Source organism: Mustela lutreola, chromosome 7 (assembly GCF_030435805.1).
Source record: "Mustela lutreola isolate mMusLut2 chromosome 7, mMusLut2.pri, whole genome shotgun sequence".
Classification (NCBI taxonomy): Eukaryota; Metazoa; Chordata; class Mammalia; order Carnivora; family Mustelidae; genus Mustela; species Mustela lutreola.
Window position 1 is genome coordinate 150,687,975 of NC_081296.1, and position 16,447 is coordinate 150,704,421.

Sequence of the window (16,447 nt, forward strand, 5' to 3'; positions counted from 1 at the left end):
AGAGGATACGTATATGCAAAAGAGATAAAAGAATGAGGTTCCCTATCTTATACCATACACAAAAATTGACTCAAAATGGAACAAAGACCTACATGTAAGATCTGAAACTATAAAACCTTTAGAAGAAAACAAAGATATAAATCTTTGGAACCTTGGATTTGGCAATGGATTCTTTTTTTTTTTTTTTAATTGACTTATTTATTTGAGAGAGAGAGAGAGAGAGAAAGCATGAGCAGGGGGAGGGGAAGAGACAAGCAGACTCCTCACTAAGCAGGGAGACCTCCCTGGGGGTCCAATCCCAGCTCTCTGAGATCATGACCTGAACTTAAGCAACTGAGCCACCCTGGTGCCCTTGGCAATGGATTCTTAGATATGACACCAGAAATTAAAAAAAAAAAAAAAAAAAGATTTTTATTTATTTATTTGACAGAGAAAGATCACAAGTAGGCTGAGAGGTAGGCGGTGTGGGGGGAGGGAGCAGGCTTCCTGCTGAGCAGAGAGCCCGATGTGGGGCTCGATGCCAGGACCCTGAGATCATGACCTGAGCCCAAAGCAGGAGTTTAACCCACTGAGCCACCCAGGCGCCCCAACAAAATTTAATTAAACTTCATCAAAACTTAACACTTTTGTGCTTCGAAGGAAACCATCAAGAATGTGAAATGACAACCCACAGTACAGAGGAAAATATTTGCAAATCACACATTTGGTAAAGGTTTAATACCCAGAATATGTAAGGAACCCTTACAATTCAACAACAGAAAGAAAACACAATTTAGGGGCGCCTGGGTGGCTCAGTGGGTTAAAGCCTCTGCCTTCGGCTCAGGTCATGATCTCAGGGTCCTGGGATCGAGCCCCGCACCAGGCTCTCTGCTCAGCAGGGAGCCTGCTTCCTCCTCTCTCTCTGCCTGCTTCTCTGCCTACTTGTGATCTCTCTCTGTCAAATGAATAAATAAATCTTAAAAAAAAAAAAAAAAAGAAAAGAAAACACAATTTAAAAATGGGCAAAAGAACAGACATTTCTCCAGAGAAGATATACAAATGGCCAATAAACACAAGAAAGGATGTTCAACACTGGTAGCCTTTAGAGAAAAGTAAATCAAAACTAAAATGAGGGCACCTGGGTGGCTCAGTGGGTTAAGCCCCTGCCTTCGGCTCAGGTCATGATCTCAGGTTCCTGGGATCGAGTCCCGCATCGGGCTCTCTGCTCGGCAGGGAGCCTGTTTCCTCCTCCTCTCTCTCTCTGCCTGCCTCTCTACCTACTTGTGATCTCTCTCCGTCAAATAAATAAATAAAATCTTAAAAAAAAAAAAAAAAAAAAAAAACTAAAATGAGATACCATTCAGTAGGATGGCAAGAATAAAAGACAACAGCAAGTCTTGGTGAGGATAAGGAGAAATAGAAGTCTTATATGCTGTTAGTGGGAATGTGTACTGGGACAGCTGCTATGGAAAACCATCTGGCAGTTCCCCAAAATGCTAAGCATAAAGTCACTGAGTGACCCAGCAATTCCAGCCCCGGGGATACGCCCAAGAGCAATGAAAACGTATGTGTACACCGAAACTGGTACATTTATGACCACAGCGGCCTTCTTCGTAACAGCCGGAAGGAAGGACAACCCAAGTGTCCGCCAGCTGACGGAGAGATACAGCGGGGACTATCTGTGCAATACACGTGATCCGGAACCGAAAGGATGAAATACAGAGACGTCCTTGAAGTCATGATGCTAAGTGGAAGGAGCCAGGCCCCAAAGACCACAGGAAACATCCAGAAGAGGCAAGTACATGATGATGAGGTCAGTGGCTGCTTGGGGCTGACAGCGGAAGCGTACAAGGTTTCTTTCGGAGGTGACCAGAGAGTCTGTGACTCCATAGTGGAGACGGCCGCACAACTCCAGGAAAGATTTAAAGCTGCTGGGCCGTGTCATTTGAACAGGTAAACTGTGTGCGAGCTACAACTGAATAACTCTGCTACAAGGAGAGAAAGAGAGGAAAAAAAGAGAGAAAGAAAGAGTAAATAAACCATCTGGTAACTGTAAACGCCAGAGAAATCTTTCTTTTCCACTAAAATAAACTTAATCAGTCGTGTAATTTAAGTTTCTCTCATCTTGCTGATCAACATCACTTTTTGTCCCAGTAACTCTTTTCACGTGTTATTTCACAAGGATTATCAAAAGTCCATAAAGGCAAACCTTGCTTTTTAAAAAAATAATTAAATATTTGTAAAAGGAAATATACCCAGACTTATCACTTTGGTTACATAAAGCCATGATGACGTTTTCGGAAACATTTCTTGTCCTGAGACAGTCTAATATAAATGCCATTCTTTTTTTTTTTTTTTTTTTAAAGATTTTATTTATTTATTTGACAGAGAGAGAGATCACAAGTAGGCAGAGAGGCAGGCAGAGAGAGGAGGAAGCAGGCTCCCTGCTGAGCAGAGAGCCCGACGTGGGACTCGATCTTGGGAACTCGAGATCATGACCTGAGCCGAAGGCAGCGGCTTAACTCACTGAGCCGAAGGCAGCGGCTTAACCCACTGAGCCACCCAGGTGCCCCTATAAATGCCATTCTTGACACCTTAGTTAACTGGTGAAACTGGGAACAGAGCGCTCCCAGTAACTTCCCAACTTGCTGCGAGACAATACAGTCCACATATTTGAAAGCAGTGCTTTACTGACATTTTCCCAGATCAGTTTTAAAGGTACATCAGAAGGGTGGCTTGTTAACACACTTAAAACATTTTTCAACACTCTGATCTCAAATACTTGCAGTTAAAAAAGAAGTCCACTTGAGACAGAGCTGCAAAAATTTTTTTTAAAGATTTTATTTCTTTATTTGACAGAGAGAGATCACAGGTAGGCAGAGAGGCAGGCAGAGAGAGAGGGGTTGGCAGGCTCCCTGCTGAGCAGAGAGCCCGATGGGGGGGACCAGATCCCAGGGCCCTGGGATCATGACCTGAGCTGAAGGCAGAGGCTTAGACCACTGAACCACTCAGGCACCCTGCAAAATTATTTTTAAAAGATTACTGTATTCTCAGTAATTATGAAATCAAATATTTCTCAATAGTGAAGAATAAAAATGCTACTTCCAGGGGCCCCTGGCTGTCTCAGTACAAAAGCCTGTTAACTCTTGATCTCAGGGTCATGAGCTCAAGCCCAACACTGGGTGTGGAGCCTACTTTAAAGAAAAAATTAAACTAAAAAATAAATTTTAAAAAGTAGCATTTCCAGTTAAAAATAACATATAAGTTAAAAAAAAATAAATTCAGGGGCACCTGGGTGGCTCAGTGGGTTAAAGTCTCTGCCTTCGGCTCAGGTCATGATCTCAGGGTCCTGGGATCGAGTCCCACATCGGGCTCTCTGCTCAGCAGGGAGCCTGCTTCCCCCCTCTCTCTCTCTGCCTACTTGTGATTTCTCTCTCTGTCAAATAAATAAATAAAATCTTAAAAAAAAAAAAAAAACAAAAACAAAAAATACACTGCAAGGGAGCCTGGGTGGCTCCGTCAGTTGAACGTCTGCCTTGGGCTCAGGTTGTGATCCTGGGGTCCTGGGACAGAGCCTCATGTCAGGCTCCAGCAGGCTCCCAGCTCAGTGGGGAGTCTGCTTCTCCCTCTGCCCCTTCCCCCAGCTTGTGTGCAGGTACGTGCTCTTGCTCTCAAATAAATGAAATCTTTTTTTAAAAAGTGCATTGCCTTCGTGAAATGAAAATAGGATTTTATGAAAAGGAATGCTGAGAGCAAAAACACTTAGTAATGAAAGATGATGGCAGTAATAAAAATCCAATGTAAGGACTAGAAGATACAATTGAGGAACTCTTCCAGAAAAACCAGAAGAAACAGATAAGTGAATAGGGAAAAGTAGGAAAAGGGAATTAGCAGAACACTCCAGAAGGTCCAACAACCGAATAATAGATCAAGAAGGCTACAGCAGCAAACTCCGAGATGAGATCATCGAGACAACATGGAAAAGTTTCCAGAGGCGATGGACTCAGTGTCCCCACCAGAAAGACCCACCAAGAATGCTGGCAGTGGAGAGAAGACCCCGAGAGTCCCCTGGTAAGTCCCACAAAGTCCTGGGGTCACTATGGGGTGAGGCTGCGGACCATGGACGGTGAGCAGTAACGGACTGACACTTTCAAACTTCTGAGGAACAATTACTTCCAACCTAGAACTCAGTGCCCACGCAGTCTGCCACTTAAGAGTGCGGGAAGAACAGGCATTTTCAGACAGGGCAGGTCTCAAAAACTTATCTCTGATGAACCCTTTATCCTAGAAGACACACTGTACCTAAATGAAAAAGACATGAAATCCAGAAAGGGGAATTCAAAAGATAGACACCAAAAAAATTCCCATAAGGAATAAAGAGAAAGCCCTGGGCCTAGAACACAAAAGTCTCAATAAGAACAGGAAAAGGAAAGGCTTTGAGGGATGGAAGGTGACAGGCTGGGTGGGGCAGTGTGAGATGTCCCAGCTACAACACCCAGACTCTACCTAGCTGTATGCTGGCTTCTAAGCTAAAGGGAAGCAGCCTACCTCGTTCTAGTAAACACAGAAATAATTCCGTCTCAGTAGAGACAGGGAACTAACTGCATGCTATGTGCCTTAGTTAAGGTGTTTGCCTAGTGAGAACACACAAACACTACCAATTTAAACAAAACATATTTAGAAAAAGGGAGAGAGAGGGCAGGTGGGCAGAGAAGGTACATGAAAGTTCTGTAACCTTCCCTTCTGCGGGTAAGAAGTCAACAGATAACATCTGAAACAGAAACACCGGAAGTCAGCGGCACAGGACTCACAGAGACCTGGAATCTGAGGCAGGAACTGCTGAACAGCCACAAGCCCCCAGACTTGGCCCCTCGTCCTCCACCTGCCGCCTGGAATGCAGACGGGACGGCGGCCACCGTCAGATGCTGCACTGAGCGCGGGAAAGGGCCCTGATCCCTAAAGAGTTGCTGGAATGAGCTGTTTACTAGACCTGCCCTCCGCACACCCCAATTCCACATGAGACAGAAGTCGCCTTGATTCGGGGTGAGTCGCTGTTAGCTGGCTGTGTTACCGGCAGCTGAACACAATCCTGAGACCGATGATTATCAAACAGCAACAGTGGGGTCAGAAGCGGCTGCTTATGGAAGTTAAAACCCAGTGCTACTAACTAAATGCGTTACTTTAATAAAGGTAAAATTATATTTGAAGAAAATCCTGGGGTATGGTCAGAACTGCTGTTAATCCCAACTTCTAACACTAAGATTAGATGGGTCTTTTTAGGTCAGTTTTACCTGATTGATTAAAGGCAACAGAATATGAAGCATTTAAAAGGGGAGTGATGAAAGGAACAGCAGTGTCTGAGGACAACTTGGCAGAGGCATTTAAGTCCTCAAGTGAGAAAGGCATTCGTTTAGGTGCGTGAGCTGGAGGCTTCAGCAAGGCCAGTGGTGACAGGAATGGAAGGAAAAGGCTACAACAAAATGGGTATTTCCAAGCAGGTGCCTGCAGGGCTGACCAATGCTGATCACGGTCCGGTGAACAAGAGAACCCCCCACTAGAAGGCTGCTGGGTCCGAAATGATCAGGAAAAATGTCCTGACCCTGGTTCACCGAAGGGAGAGCGGGGTCGGGGTGGAGGGCAGACCACATGGTCACTCCAATTCCTAACAGAGTTCACACTTAGGACTCTGTGACTGTGGAGGCTGGAGAAATCACCGCAGTCCCCCGAACATCTGGAGTCACCTTCGGGCCAGGTCCACAAGTCGCCACAGCAGCTCTAATACAAGGACAGAAATGGACTGAAGCGTGATCCAACTCAAATTCTCTCTGACTTTCTAATTCTCACCTAAAGATAACAAAACCCAAAGTTCTCCCATCATCTAACTGATCCTCTTTACAAAGTTTTCATCTAAAACCAATTTTGTTATCAGTTACCTACCAGTCAATGAAACTCACCAAAAACCTACCATGCGACACAGATCTTTCAGATCCTGCTGCACGACCTTCATTGTCAGTATCTGTCTTTAAAAAACAGTGGTCTCTGGTAAATGTTTAAGTCTGTATGTAGTTCAGATTCTCAAAACACGTCTGGTTTCAAATCTAAGATCTAAATCCTTATTAAGAGAGCATTTGTGTGAGCTTTTCACACGAATTTAAGATAACCCCAACACACTGTCATTCTGGACCATTCCAAGAAGCTAAGAACCAAACTTAAACTTGGGACAGGGACTAAAAGGTGTTATCTTATGGGGACTAGCCAGGGTGATGTGATTACAGGGTTTTCATGAGTTAAAAAAAAAAAACAAAAAACCCACAAACTCTTTCAAAAGAGTTTCAAACTCTTTCTTTCTTCCTTCAATTTTATCTTCTTTGGGATTTAAAAAAAAAAAAAAAAAAAAAAAAAAGGTAAAAAATCTCTATTTGGTTTCTTCCAGCAAGATCCTTTTACTTTATCAGTCTCAAAAAATATTTTTTGTCTCTTTACTAAGAAAAGCACTTGATAGTTTCACCAGACTTCATACAGTTGGGAATTAACAGTCCCGTTTGCTCATGTGTTTACCAAGCATCACAGACGTCAGACAGACAGACTTCGAAGGGCACCAGGCCCTGCACCGGAGGCAGGGCAAGGGCAGCAGAGGCCGCCTCTGTCCACCCGGGCAGTCTGCTACACAGCGTCAACCTTCTCTAGGGCCTCCCACAGTGGCATCCTGTTTGAAGAAGCCCATTCACTCCAATGCCAACCTTAGTTACTGGAAGTCTAGATTTAACACACACACTGTGTCACACACACAGAGACACCGCTGTTCACTCTGACATCCGAATGTCAACGGACCAGGTTCTAGGAGAGAACAAGTAAAGGCTGGCGTGTTAGGTTTAATGGTTTCAACTGCCCCATCCCATGCCATGGAGTCAATGTCACCAGGCATTTCAAATAGCTACTTGCAAGTCTAAATTATGTCAACTTAATTTTTATTAAGCAATCCCAATATCTCCCCCAAATTTAGATCTCATTCAAAACATCTGTTTAAGTCATTCCCATGTTATACAAACATTCCATGTGGAAGAGCCGTTATATAGCAAACCAAAATGGATGTTGAGAGGTTTGGCCCCACTAGTTCGGCCTGAGCGTATTAAATTCGTTCCGTAGAGTCGTCCCCACTCACACCTCGGGCGGAGGATCCCTGCGCCAACTGCTATGGGAATTCATGTGGATGAAGGTAATGCTGCCTTCCTAAGGAGAAAAATCACGAATGAGGAGAGTCAAGAAGGCTAGAAAGGATGAATCCTCTTCCTCATACAGGAAGTAAGTGGCACGGTAAAGGAAGGTGCCCTGGACTGCAGATTGGGAAACTCACACTAAGGTCCGTGTCCCGGAGGCGTGCCTACACCAGCTGCAAGATCCAGGCTTCCCCCCTGGTTGGCAGGCCGTGTGGGGGTCGGAGCACAGAGCCACCGTGGTCCGCCCACTGCCAACAGGCTGGGACTGCCAACATCAGCTCCATCCAACTGAAACACTAGCCATTATATTTAAGCCATTAAAAAAATATTTAACGCATGTAAAAGTATTTTTATGTAACAAAGATAAGAGATAGCAAATTCATCTCATTTACTTGTATTTGTAGAAATTTCAAAGTGCTTCATGTGTTCTACTTAGAATGGGATGAAATTTGCATTAAAATACAGCTTAAAGAAATACAGATGCAAAGCAGGGTATTTCCAACTTTAAATTGAAGTCCAGGATTTCATAGAGGAAACTAATCAAACTATAAACATAATCAAGGGAAAATTAAAGACCTACAGTGAAGGTCTTTACTCTTGTCCCATGCAACTACTATGGCAAAAAGGAAATAAGAGCCAGAAGCCCTTCTTCTAAAACTTAAAAAGAGGGCACCTGGGCGACCCAGTCAGTTAAGTGCCTGACTCTTGATTTTCGTTCCGGTCATGATCTCAGAGTCGAGAGGTCAGGCTCTGCACTGGGCGTGGAGCCTGCTGGAGCTTCTCTTTCCCACTCCCTCTCCCTCTGCACCCACGCACTGCCTCTCTAAAAAACTGAAATTAACTTAAAATAAAACTTCAGAGAAAGACAAATGCCATGATTTCACTCGTATGTGGAATGTTTTTTCACTCATATGTGGAAGATTTTATTTATTTATTTGACAGACAGAGATCACAAGTAGGCAGAGAGGCAGGCAGAGGCAGAGAGAGAGAGAGAGAGGAGGAAGCAGGCTCCTTGCTGAGCAGAGAACCGGAAGCGGGGCTCGATCCCAGGACCCTGGGATCATGACCTGAGCTGAAGGCAGAGGCTTACCTCACGGAGCCCCCCAGGCGCCCCTCATATATGTGGAATTTAAGAAACAAAGAAGACGGGATATAAGGGAAGGGAAGGACAAGTAAAATAAGACGGAAAGCAGAGAGGAAGCAAACCGTAAGAGACCCTTAATCATACGGAACAAACCGAGGGCCGTGGGAGGGGAGGGGGTAACGGGATGACAGGCATTCAGGAGAGCACGTGATGGAATGACCGCTGGGTGTTACATGCAACTGACGGATCACTGGATTCTACCCCTGAAACTGATAAAAAATCCATTATCCCTGTTATAATAAAACAATTTTTTAAAATAAAAAGCCTTAAAAACCTTTATTACTTATTACTTATACATTCCAAATTTCCTCAAAGATTCCTCAGTAACTCTCAAAATCTGAACTGAATAGCTGTATTTCTTCATTAAGTTCCAAGATTTCTATGTACTTGTCATTAGACACCTACCAAGACTTGGAAGATGGGGAGAGGCTCGCCCTCTGCGTGCCAGGATCCACACATTGGAGGTTTCAAACACCACACAAAGTGTGAATCCAAAGACCGCAACCCCAGGTTGCCGGCTTACGTCTCTGTTTCCAGAGCAGAAGTAATTCTACTCGGAAGTCAGGACACCTGATAACATTCCACAATTCCACTCGACGGCCCAATCCTTCACCTTCCAGTTGTAACACACATGCATGCTAAGGAACACTACCTAATGACCGTACACACATCTTCATTAGTAACGCACCCCTGCGAGTTGCAAGTGTACATGCTAACATGCAGGAGATTAAATACTGTTCCCTATTTTACTAGTATTTAGAAGTAGTATTAAAATTTCATTAAAATGCCCCCTTAAACCTCAGTCCATTTTTCTTCCCTGCAAGTCAAGGTTTACAGTTCCCCGCAAACAGAGTCATTAGGACACTGTAACTCCTTTGTAATCATAAATTCCAAAACGCCAGAATACAGTTTCGAAAATATTTCAAAAATATTATAGCACACATCTTCTGTTTCCATTTGGAAAGGTCAAATCTCACAAAATAAGACCTCCGCCCACACTGAGAAGAGCCTGCTCCGGTAACGCCCACCAGGTCGCAGAGCAGCCGGCACAGTCTGGCAGGGAGGGGGCTACACAGGAACCAGGCGGGCACAGAGTGTCCGGCTGCCAGACTTCAGCCTACAGAGGCCACACCTCACCACTACAGCAACCCTCCCTCCGCTTCTCGTTTCGGTCACACTCCTACCCACACACTGTGCACAAAGGTGAACCTGACTGTGGCGCCGTCTGGATTTCAACATCAATGCTCAGCAAGGAAAGGCAGATACAATATCCAGAAGGTTCAGATGCAGCAAGCACCAAAGACCTCGCTTTCTGCTACTGCGAAACTGAGTTAATTATTTGGTTGAGAATCACATCCGGAAAGGATCCCAAAAGAGAAGGCCCTCGTTTCACAGACACCGCACACGACCAAGCGCAGTGGTCCCTACCCAAATAAAGCACAAAGGGCTGTCCTGGGCTCTGAGTTGCCTTTCTCCTGCTGCTCCTACAAAACACCTCACTAGAGAGCAAAAAACAAACCCTCTCAACTTAAGTTTTAATTAGCAAACAGAATCTCAAATTCCAGTTACCATTTTGGCTGAGCAGGAGGCCTCACCTCAGGATACATTTGCTTCTCTGCGTAAATATCAGCTTTATCAGTCCCAAAGGTTAGAAATCACTGGTTCCAACTGCACAGCCCTAGCCCAATGACGCAACCACCCCAGGATAAGATTTTTCTTAGGTCGGCCTGACCATAAGCACCGCATTTTCCTACTAAGTCGTCCCAGTGAGTCTGAGGGTCTGGGCAGGACGCCCGCGTTAGCTGCAGAGGAATGGAAAGGGTCTCCCTCTGCACCTGTAGCTGTCTCCGGGATTCTAATGATCCTCGAATGGCTTAATCAGACTTTAGTCCTCATAAAGCGAAACAGGTCAGCGGATCAATGCTTGGAGAGCTACAGAATAAACCAGAGCAAGGACCAGATGAACCAAGTTTCTAAACGACTCCCACATCCGGACAGTCCAGCCGCCCCCACTAGGACAAGAGAGCAGCGCAATTACGAAGAAACCCAATTTGTTCCTGCAAAACAAGGCTTTCCGCCGGAAAACTCCCTTGGAGGTGCTACAGTAACGGGCGCCGGAGCCCTGGACGTCCAGGGGACGCCGCAGGCCGTCACCTAGGAGGGTCCGAAAGAACCGGGCTCCCCAGAAATGCGCACGCAGACAGGGGCGGGGGGGCGCGGACGTAAAAAGCACACGCGGCAGCCCCCACAGGCCAGCAGGGCGGGCGGGGGGCCTCGACGCCGACTCCGGACCCCGCGCGAGGGCGGGGGCGGATGTCCCGGGGAGCGCTGCAGGAAATGATATCCAGACTCGGGAGGGTGGATCTAGGCAGCGGCCCGGGCTCGGCCGGCGGCGGGGGGCGAGTGGGGGTGGGAACGGAGGATGTGGCTCCCAGGGGCAGGATGAGGGGGCGCGACGGCCGGACGCGGAGGGCAGGGAGGGCCGCGAGCCGCGAAGGGACGCGGGCCCGAGGGGAAGCGGGCGGCGGGCCGGGGCGCGGGCGGGCCGGGGGCGGGGGCGCGGGCGCGGGCGGGCGAGGGGCGCACTTACCCCAGTCGAGGAACTCGGCCACATACTTGTCGCGCCGCAGGGCCGAGTGGCTGCACTCGGTGTACAGGCAGACGAGCACGTCGAGCAGCGTCTCCACGCTCAGGGCGCTCTCGTTGCGCCACGGCCCGTCCAGGAGCAGCTGCTCCAGCTTCTTGAGCCGCACCTTGGCCGACATGGTGCCGCGCGGCCCGCTCCCCACGCGCCGGACGCTCGCCGCCCGCTCAGCCAGGCCGTCAGGGCGAGCCCTCGGGGGCCCGGCGGCCGCGAGCCCCGGCAGCTGCGGCGCCTCGTCGCCGCCCCGTCCGCGTCGTCGCGCCCCGGCCTAGGCCGACATCTTGGGCTCGGTCCCGGCGGCGCAGCGTCTGGGGCGCCGGGCCCCGCGGGTCCATGGGCCGGTCTCCTCCCCTCGGCGCCGCCGCCCGCCCCGCCCGGCGCGGCCCGCCCTCGCCTCGCCTCGCCTCGCCCCGCCGCGCGCCCTTCAGCCCCGCCCGCGGCCGCGCCCTCCCCGCCTTCGCCGCCAGCAGCCGACCCGGAGCGGCGCGCACCGAGCGCAGCGAAAGCCCGGCCGGCGCCCGAGCCCCGACCCCAGCCCCGACCCGGCGGCCCAGCCCCGCGGCCCGCAGCCAACCAGGGCGCGGCCAGCGCGGGCGCAGCCAACCACCGCGGGGCCGGCCGCCGCCGCGCTGACCTCAGCGCGCCGCCCCGCCCCTGCGCTCCCGGCTCCCGGCTCCCGGCGGGATGGGACCTCGCCGCTTGCCGTAGGGAGTCCGGGATGCTGGGAAGGCCGGGGGGAGGGGGCGGGGCGGCGCGGCCAGTGCGCCCCCGAGATTGCGCGCCCGCGCGTGCGCAAAGGGCGCCCGGGCGGCGTGCGCGACGCTTCGCAGACCAGGCCGGGGGTGCGGGGCCCGTGCTCGCGCACGCCTCGGGGCCCCAAGGGAACCCGGTGCTGGCCGGGAGGCGGGGGCCGGGGGCTTCGGCGGCGTGACCCGCTGGTGGCGCGTCGGAGCTGGGAGCAGCCTTGGAAAGCGGGACCCTGCCGGGCTTGCACGGGAGCCCGAGGCCCGGACCGGCCGCAGCAGCTGCGGAGCGTCGGCCCCGGGGCCCCCCAGCCCCTCGTGAATTCGGGGTGCCCCGCAGTGGCTGCTTCAGACTCGCTGCGCAGCTCTCTCCCGCTGCAAGCAAATGTTTTCGGGTGGGAGTTTGGTGGACAGCGGCCGGCTGTCTCCAGGCCGGGTTTGCCAGTCGCTGCGTCAGTGAGATCGTTGGTTTATTTGGGTGGCGGGGTGAGGAGGGTGAGGGAGGACACCCCCACCCGAGCAGACCCTTGGCGGCAGGACAGCGGGGCCGCCTGGAGCTCACGGGATGTCACTGAGGCCACGGGGTGGCCGAGAGCCGGGCGGGAGGGTGCAAGGCCTTGGGAAGCCTAACCCTAGGAAGGGGGTAGAGTGAGGGGCGTCAGCAGATCCGGGGCAAGGAGGTAGAGCGATAGAGATGTGTCGACGGAAAACCGAAGGAGCCTGTGGCAAAACTAACGTATGGAAATAGGAATCAGAATAGGAGCTACCTCTTGGAGGAAGAAGTGGCTGGAAACGGTAGGAGGGAGTTTCCTGGCTGCTCGAAGTGGTATAATTTTATGTGGGTGGTGGTTATGCAGGAGTAGGTATAGGGAACGTTCTTCAAACTGTACTCTGTAGATGTTACACCTTAATCTTTATAAGAGGCAGGCGGAAACGATCTTGGTGTTAGAGATCAGAGTAGATGTTACTAGGGGTGGGTTATGAACTGGGGGCTAGAAGCATCTTGATCAGACCACCTGGGGCCAGATCTGTGCATACTTACTTTTTAAAATCTGAACTGTACTCTAAATATTTGTTCATTTTGTATGTATGATACCTCAACTTTAATTGGGAGGAGGTAGGGGTGACCAGACCACGTGGCTCCAAACCACAGACTTCCCACTGGTTTTAGGATAAACACCAAAAAATTTTTAAAAGATTTTATTTATTTGACAGAGATCACAAGCAGGCAGAGAGGCAGGCAGAGAGAGAGGAGGAAGCGGCTCCCCGATGAGCAGAGAGCCCGATGCAGGGCTCAATCCCAGGACCCTGAGATCATGACCTGAGCCAAAGGCAGAGGCTTTAACCCACTGAGCCACCCAGGTGCCCCTAAACAATCCCAGGACCCTGAGATCATGACCTGAGCCAAAGGCAGAGGCTTTAACCCACTGAGCCACCCAGGTGCCCCTAAACACCAAACTCTTTACCTTTGCTTTTAAGTAGGGTGACGGGATGCCAGAGTTTTTCCAGGACGGTCCCCATTCTTTGTCCCAGCGGAAGTGTAACAGTCCGTCCCCCCACTGCCCCTGTTTGGACGACATACTCTCTCATCTTCAGACCCAGCAGGCTCAGCCTGTCTTGCTCCACTCTCCGCCCTGGTCGTCCTCTCTTCAGTCTCTGACCGCAGTGTCACTCGTCTCCTTGCTGCTCCCGCTGTTCCTGCTCCCTCCGGCCGCTGCCTTTGCACTTGCCAAGACCTCCCCCTTCGAGTCCCTCCCTGACCACCGTCATTTTGTCTGCTTAACCCGAAGCTGTTAGAGCACTGCCTTTCAGCCCAGCCTTGCCTCACTCGCTGGCTTGAGTCAGATCGCAGTTCACCCTATACTCTCTGTCAGCTTTTGGCACTGGGGGTGCCAATAGGTCTTGCCCACTACGCTGAAGACTAGAAACCTCTGCCTCAGTCTCAGGAAGAGAACAACTGTTAAGACCTACCCTGTATTTCAGTGAGTTTCTGGAAGTACTAAATGAGTGAACAGTCACTGAGCACTTTGAACGGTTCTAGGCTCTTAGTAAATGCTCACGTTGGTAACTGGAATGCATTACAATTACTATTTCAGAGACTAGGGACTCTGTGACCAGCTGATGGATAGAGCGGTCTTGGGTCCTCCAGACCAGAGAATCCCGGTGTTCTTCAGGCACCCACGAAGTTCCCCTGTATATGTCTTAATAACTTCAGGCCACTATAACAAAATTCCATAGACTGAGTGGCTTATAGACAGAAATCTATTTCTCACAGTTCTGGGGGCAAGAAGTCCAACATCAGGGTGCCATCATGGTCATGTTGGAGTGAGGGCCACATTCCTATTTATAGAAGGCTGTCTTGCCATATTCTCTTGTGGTGGAAAGAGAGATTCATCCTTTGATGGGGAAGTAATCCCATTAATGACCTCCCTAAGTCTTCACCTCCTAATATACCACATTGGGGGGTAGGATTTCCGCACATGAGTTCTGGGGACATCCTCAGTCCATAGCAGCATCCTTACAATAAGCTCCTACTTGGGCTCCCCTGGGTTTCTGGTCTGTGCAGCATGGCAAGTCCGGCTAAACCCAGCATTGTGCCCAACACCCTGCAAAGTACACAGCTTACAGTAAGTTCAAGCTGAAGCATCTCAGTTTGGGATTCAGAATGCCCAGGCTTGCAGAGTGACACCTCAGAACTTGATTTAACTCAACATCTTCCCCTTGTATACTGCTTGTGGGGCATGAGATAAGCACTGGGGACAGGGGCTGTGCTTGGTGCCTGCCTTGCTCCTTCCTGAGCCTCTGCTAGCCTGGCCCTGCTTCCACCCACCCGCAGCTACTACCAGGGTGGAGGGAGGCTACAGTCCCACCTCTGGTCTGGCAGGGTGTAAGCCCACCCTTTTGTGCCTGGGGATATTCACAGGCTCCTGCTTCTCCCTCTCTTGAGCAATATGTCGTCACTTTTCTGGGTGGGTGTTCCTTCATGGCTGCAGGGGACCCTCTGCCCCTCAATGGGGACCACTAGACAGAACCCAAGATGACCCATCCCCGTGACTCATATCTGTCCCCAGGAAACACTCTTGCATCCTTTGCTGTACAAATGCTCAGAGCAGGCAGATCCCAGCACGAAAGCATACTCTACCTCCAAAGCAGCTCATGAGCCCTCCCTCCCTGCCTGGGAGTCCATTCCCAGTCCATGATGTCCCCAAGGGAGGGCCACATCTTAAGTTCTCTGAGCAATCCCTAGGAAGCCATAGGTTTCAGGTAAAGGAAGGCATGCCCCTTGCTCCACACCCCAGTAGGACCATGTCATCTGACACACCTTTTATTCCAGAGTGTGGGACAGGTTTTCATGCATTTCTTTTGACAGCCTACATATGGTAATCCTACACCTCCTTTGAGAATTCTACATTTGTTGTCTCTTGATGCCCCTCCCAATTTCAGTTCTGATAAATTTATTACATGTACACTGGACAAAGGTCACTGTCCTTGTCGGGAAGTTCTTGTGTTTCTCTGCCTGCCATCTGCTCTAAACCTGAATCTTGCACAGAGAAAGAACCCTGAAGATCTGCAGGGGATCCCCCTGGAGTGAGTATCCAGCAATTTTTCAGCTAGCACTACTGTGGGGGAGGGGAGAACTTCTAAAGGCTACAGAAAGAACCATTCAAGAAGATTAGAGAAAACAGTGCCTGGTACTCACACAGATTGGAAATAGTGTTGTTTTCCACCAGCCAGACTGGAAAAATTCATAATTCAACAGCACTGGGTAGAATCTTTAAGAGGGTTGTGCCATGGAGATGGGAATTATCTCTAGACTGAGCACTGCTCCAGGCCCACCTAACATCCTATTAAAAAAAAAAAAAAAAGTGTTTTGAAGCAATTTAACCACATCCCAGAACAAAGTGCAACAAATTTTTATAGGAACACAAAAATAGCCAGCACTCAAAAAAAGATAATCACACTATCTGGCATCTAATCAAAGATGACCGGACATTCAAAGAAGCAAGAAAACACAACTCATAGCAAGGAGAGTAATCAGTTTAATAAACCAAACCAGAACTTACACAATGTTAGAATTAGCACAGAAGTTACTATAACCATACTCTGTATGTTAAAAAATAAATAGAATCACAAAAGGCATTTTTTTAAACCCTAATAGAACTTTTAGGGATGAAAACTACAATTCCTTGAAAACATATAGTATGGGATTAATGGCAAATTAGACATTACATAGGAAAAGTTTAGTGAATGTAAACACATAGCAGTAGAACCTACTTAAAACCATGAGAAGAACCCAGAAAAACGAACAGCATGTGTGAATTGTGGGACAATATCAAATGGCCCAATGTATGGATAATTGGGTTCCTGAAGGAGAAAAACAAGAAAAGGAAGGGACCCAAAAAAATATTTGGAAAAAATAATGGCTTAAAATTTTCCAAGTTCGATGAAAACTGTAAACTCATAAATCCAAGAATTTCAATAAACCCCAACCACAAGAAACATGGGGGAAAAACTAAGGTCACATCATAATTGAATTCCTCAAACCCAGTTTAAAAAAATTTTCTTTTTTTTAAAATATGTATGTATTTATTTACTTGAGAGACGTACAGAGGAAGAGGGAGAGGCAGAGGGAGCGGGAGGGAGAAACTCAAGCAGACTCAGTGCTTAGCAGAACCTGATATGGGGCTTGACCTCCCAACCCTGAGATCAGAGCCCAAGC

The 16,447-nt window shown here is 49.1% G+C and overlaps 1 protein-coding gene across 1 annotated transcript in view; it reads right to left on the bottom strand.

Moving 5' to 3' along the window:
* Nucleotides 1-11,328, bottom strand: part of CDC42BPB (CDC42 binding protein kinase beta) — a 96,617-nt gene extending 85,289 nt beyond the window's left edge. Inside the window, exon 1 of the mRNA XM_059183202.1 lies at nucleotides 10,931-11,328. Within this exon, the coding sequence (XP_059039185.1) occupies nucleotides 10,931-11,105 (175 nt within the window). The 5' untranslated portion in view covers nucleotides 11,106-11,328. The remainder of the gene's footprint in view (nucleotides 1-10,930) is intronic.
* Between the last annotated feature and the right edge of the window lie 5,119 nt (nucleotides 11,329-16,447).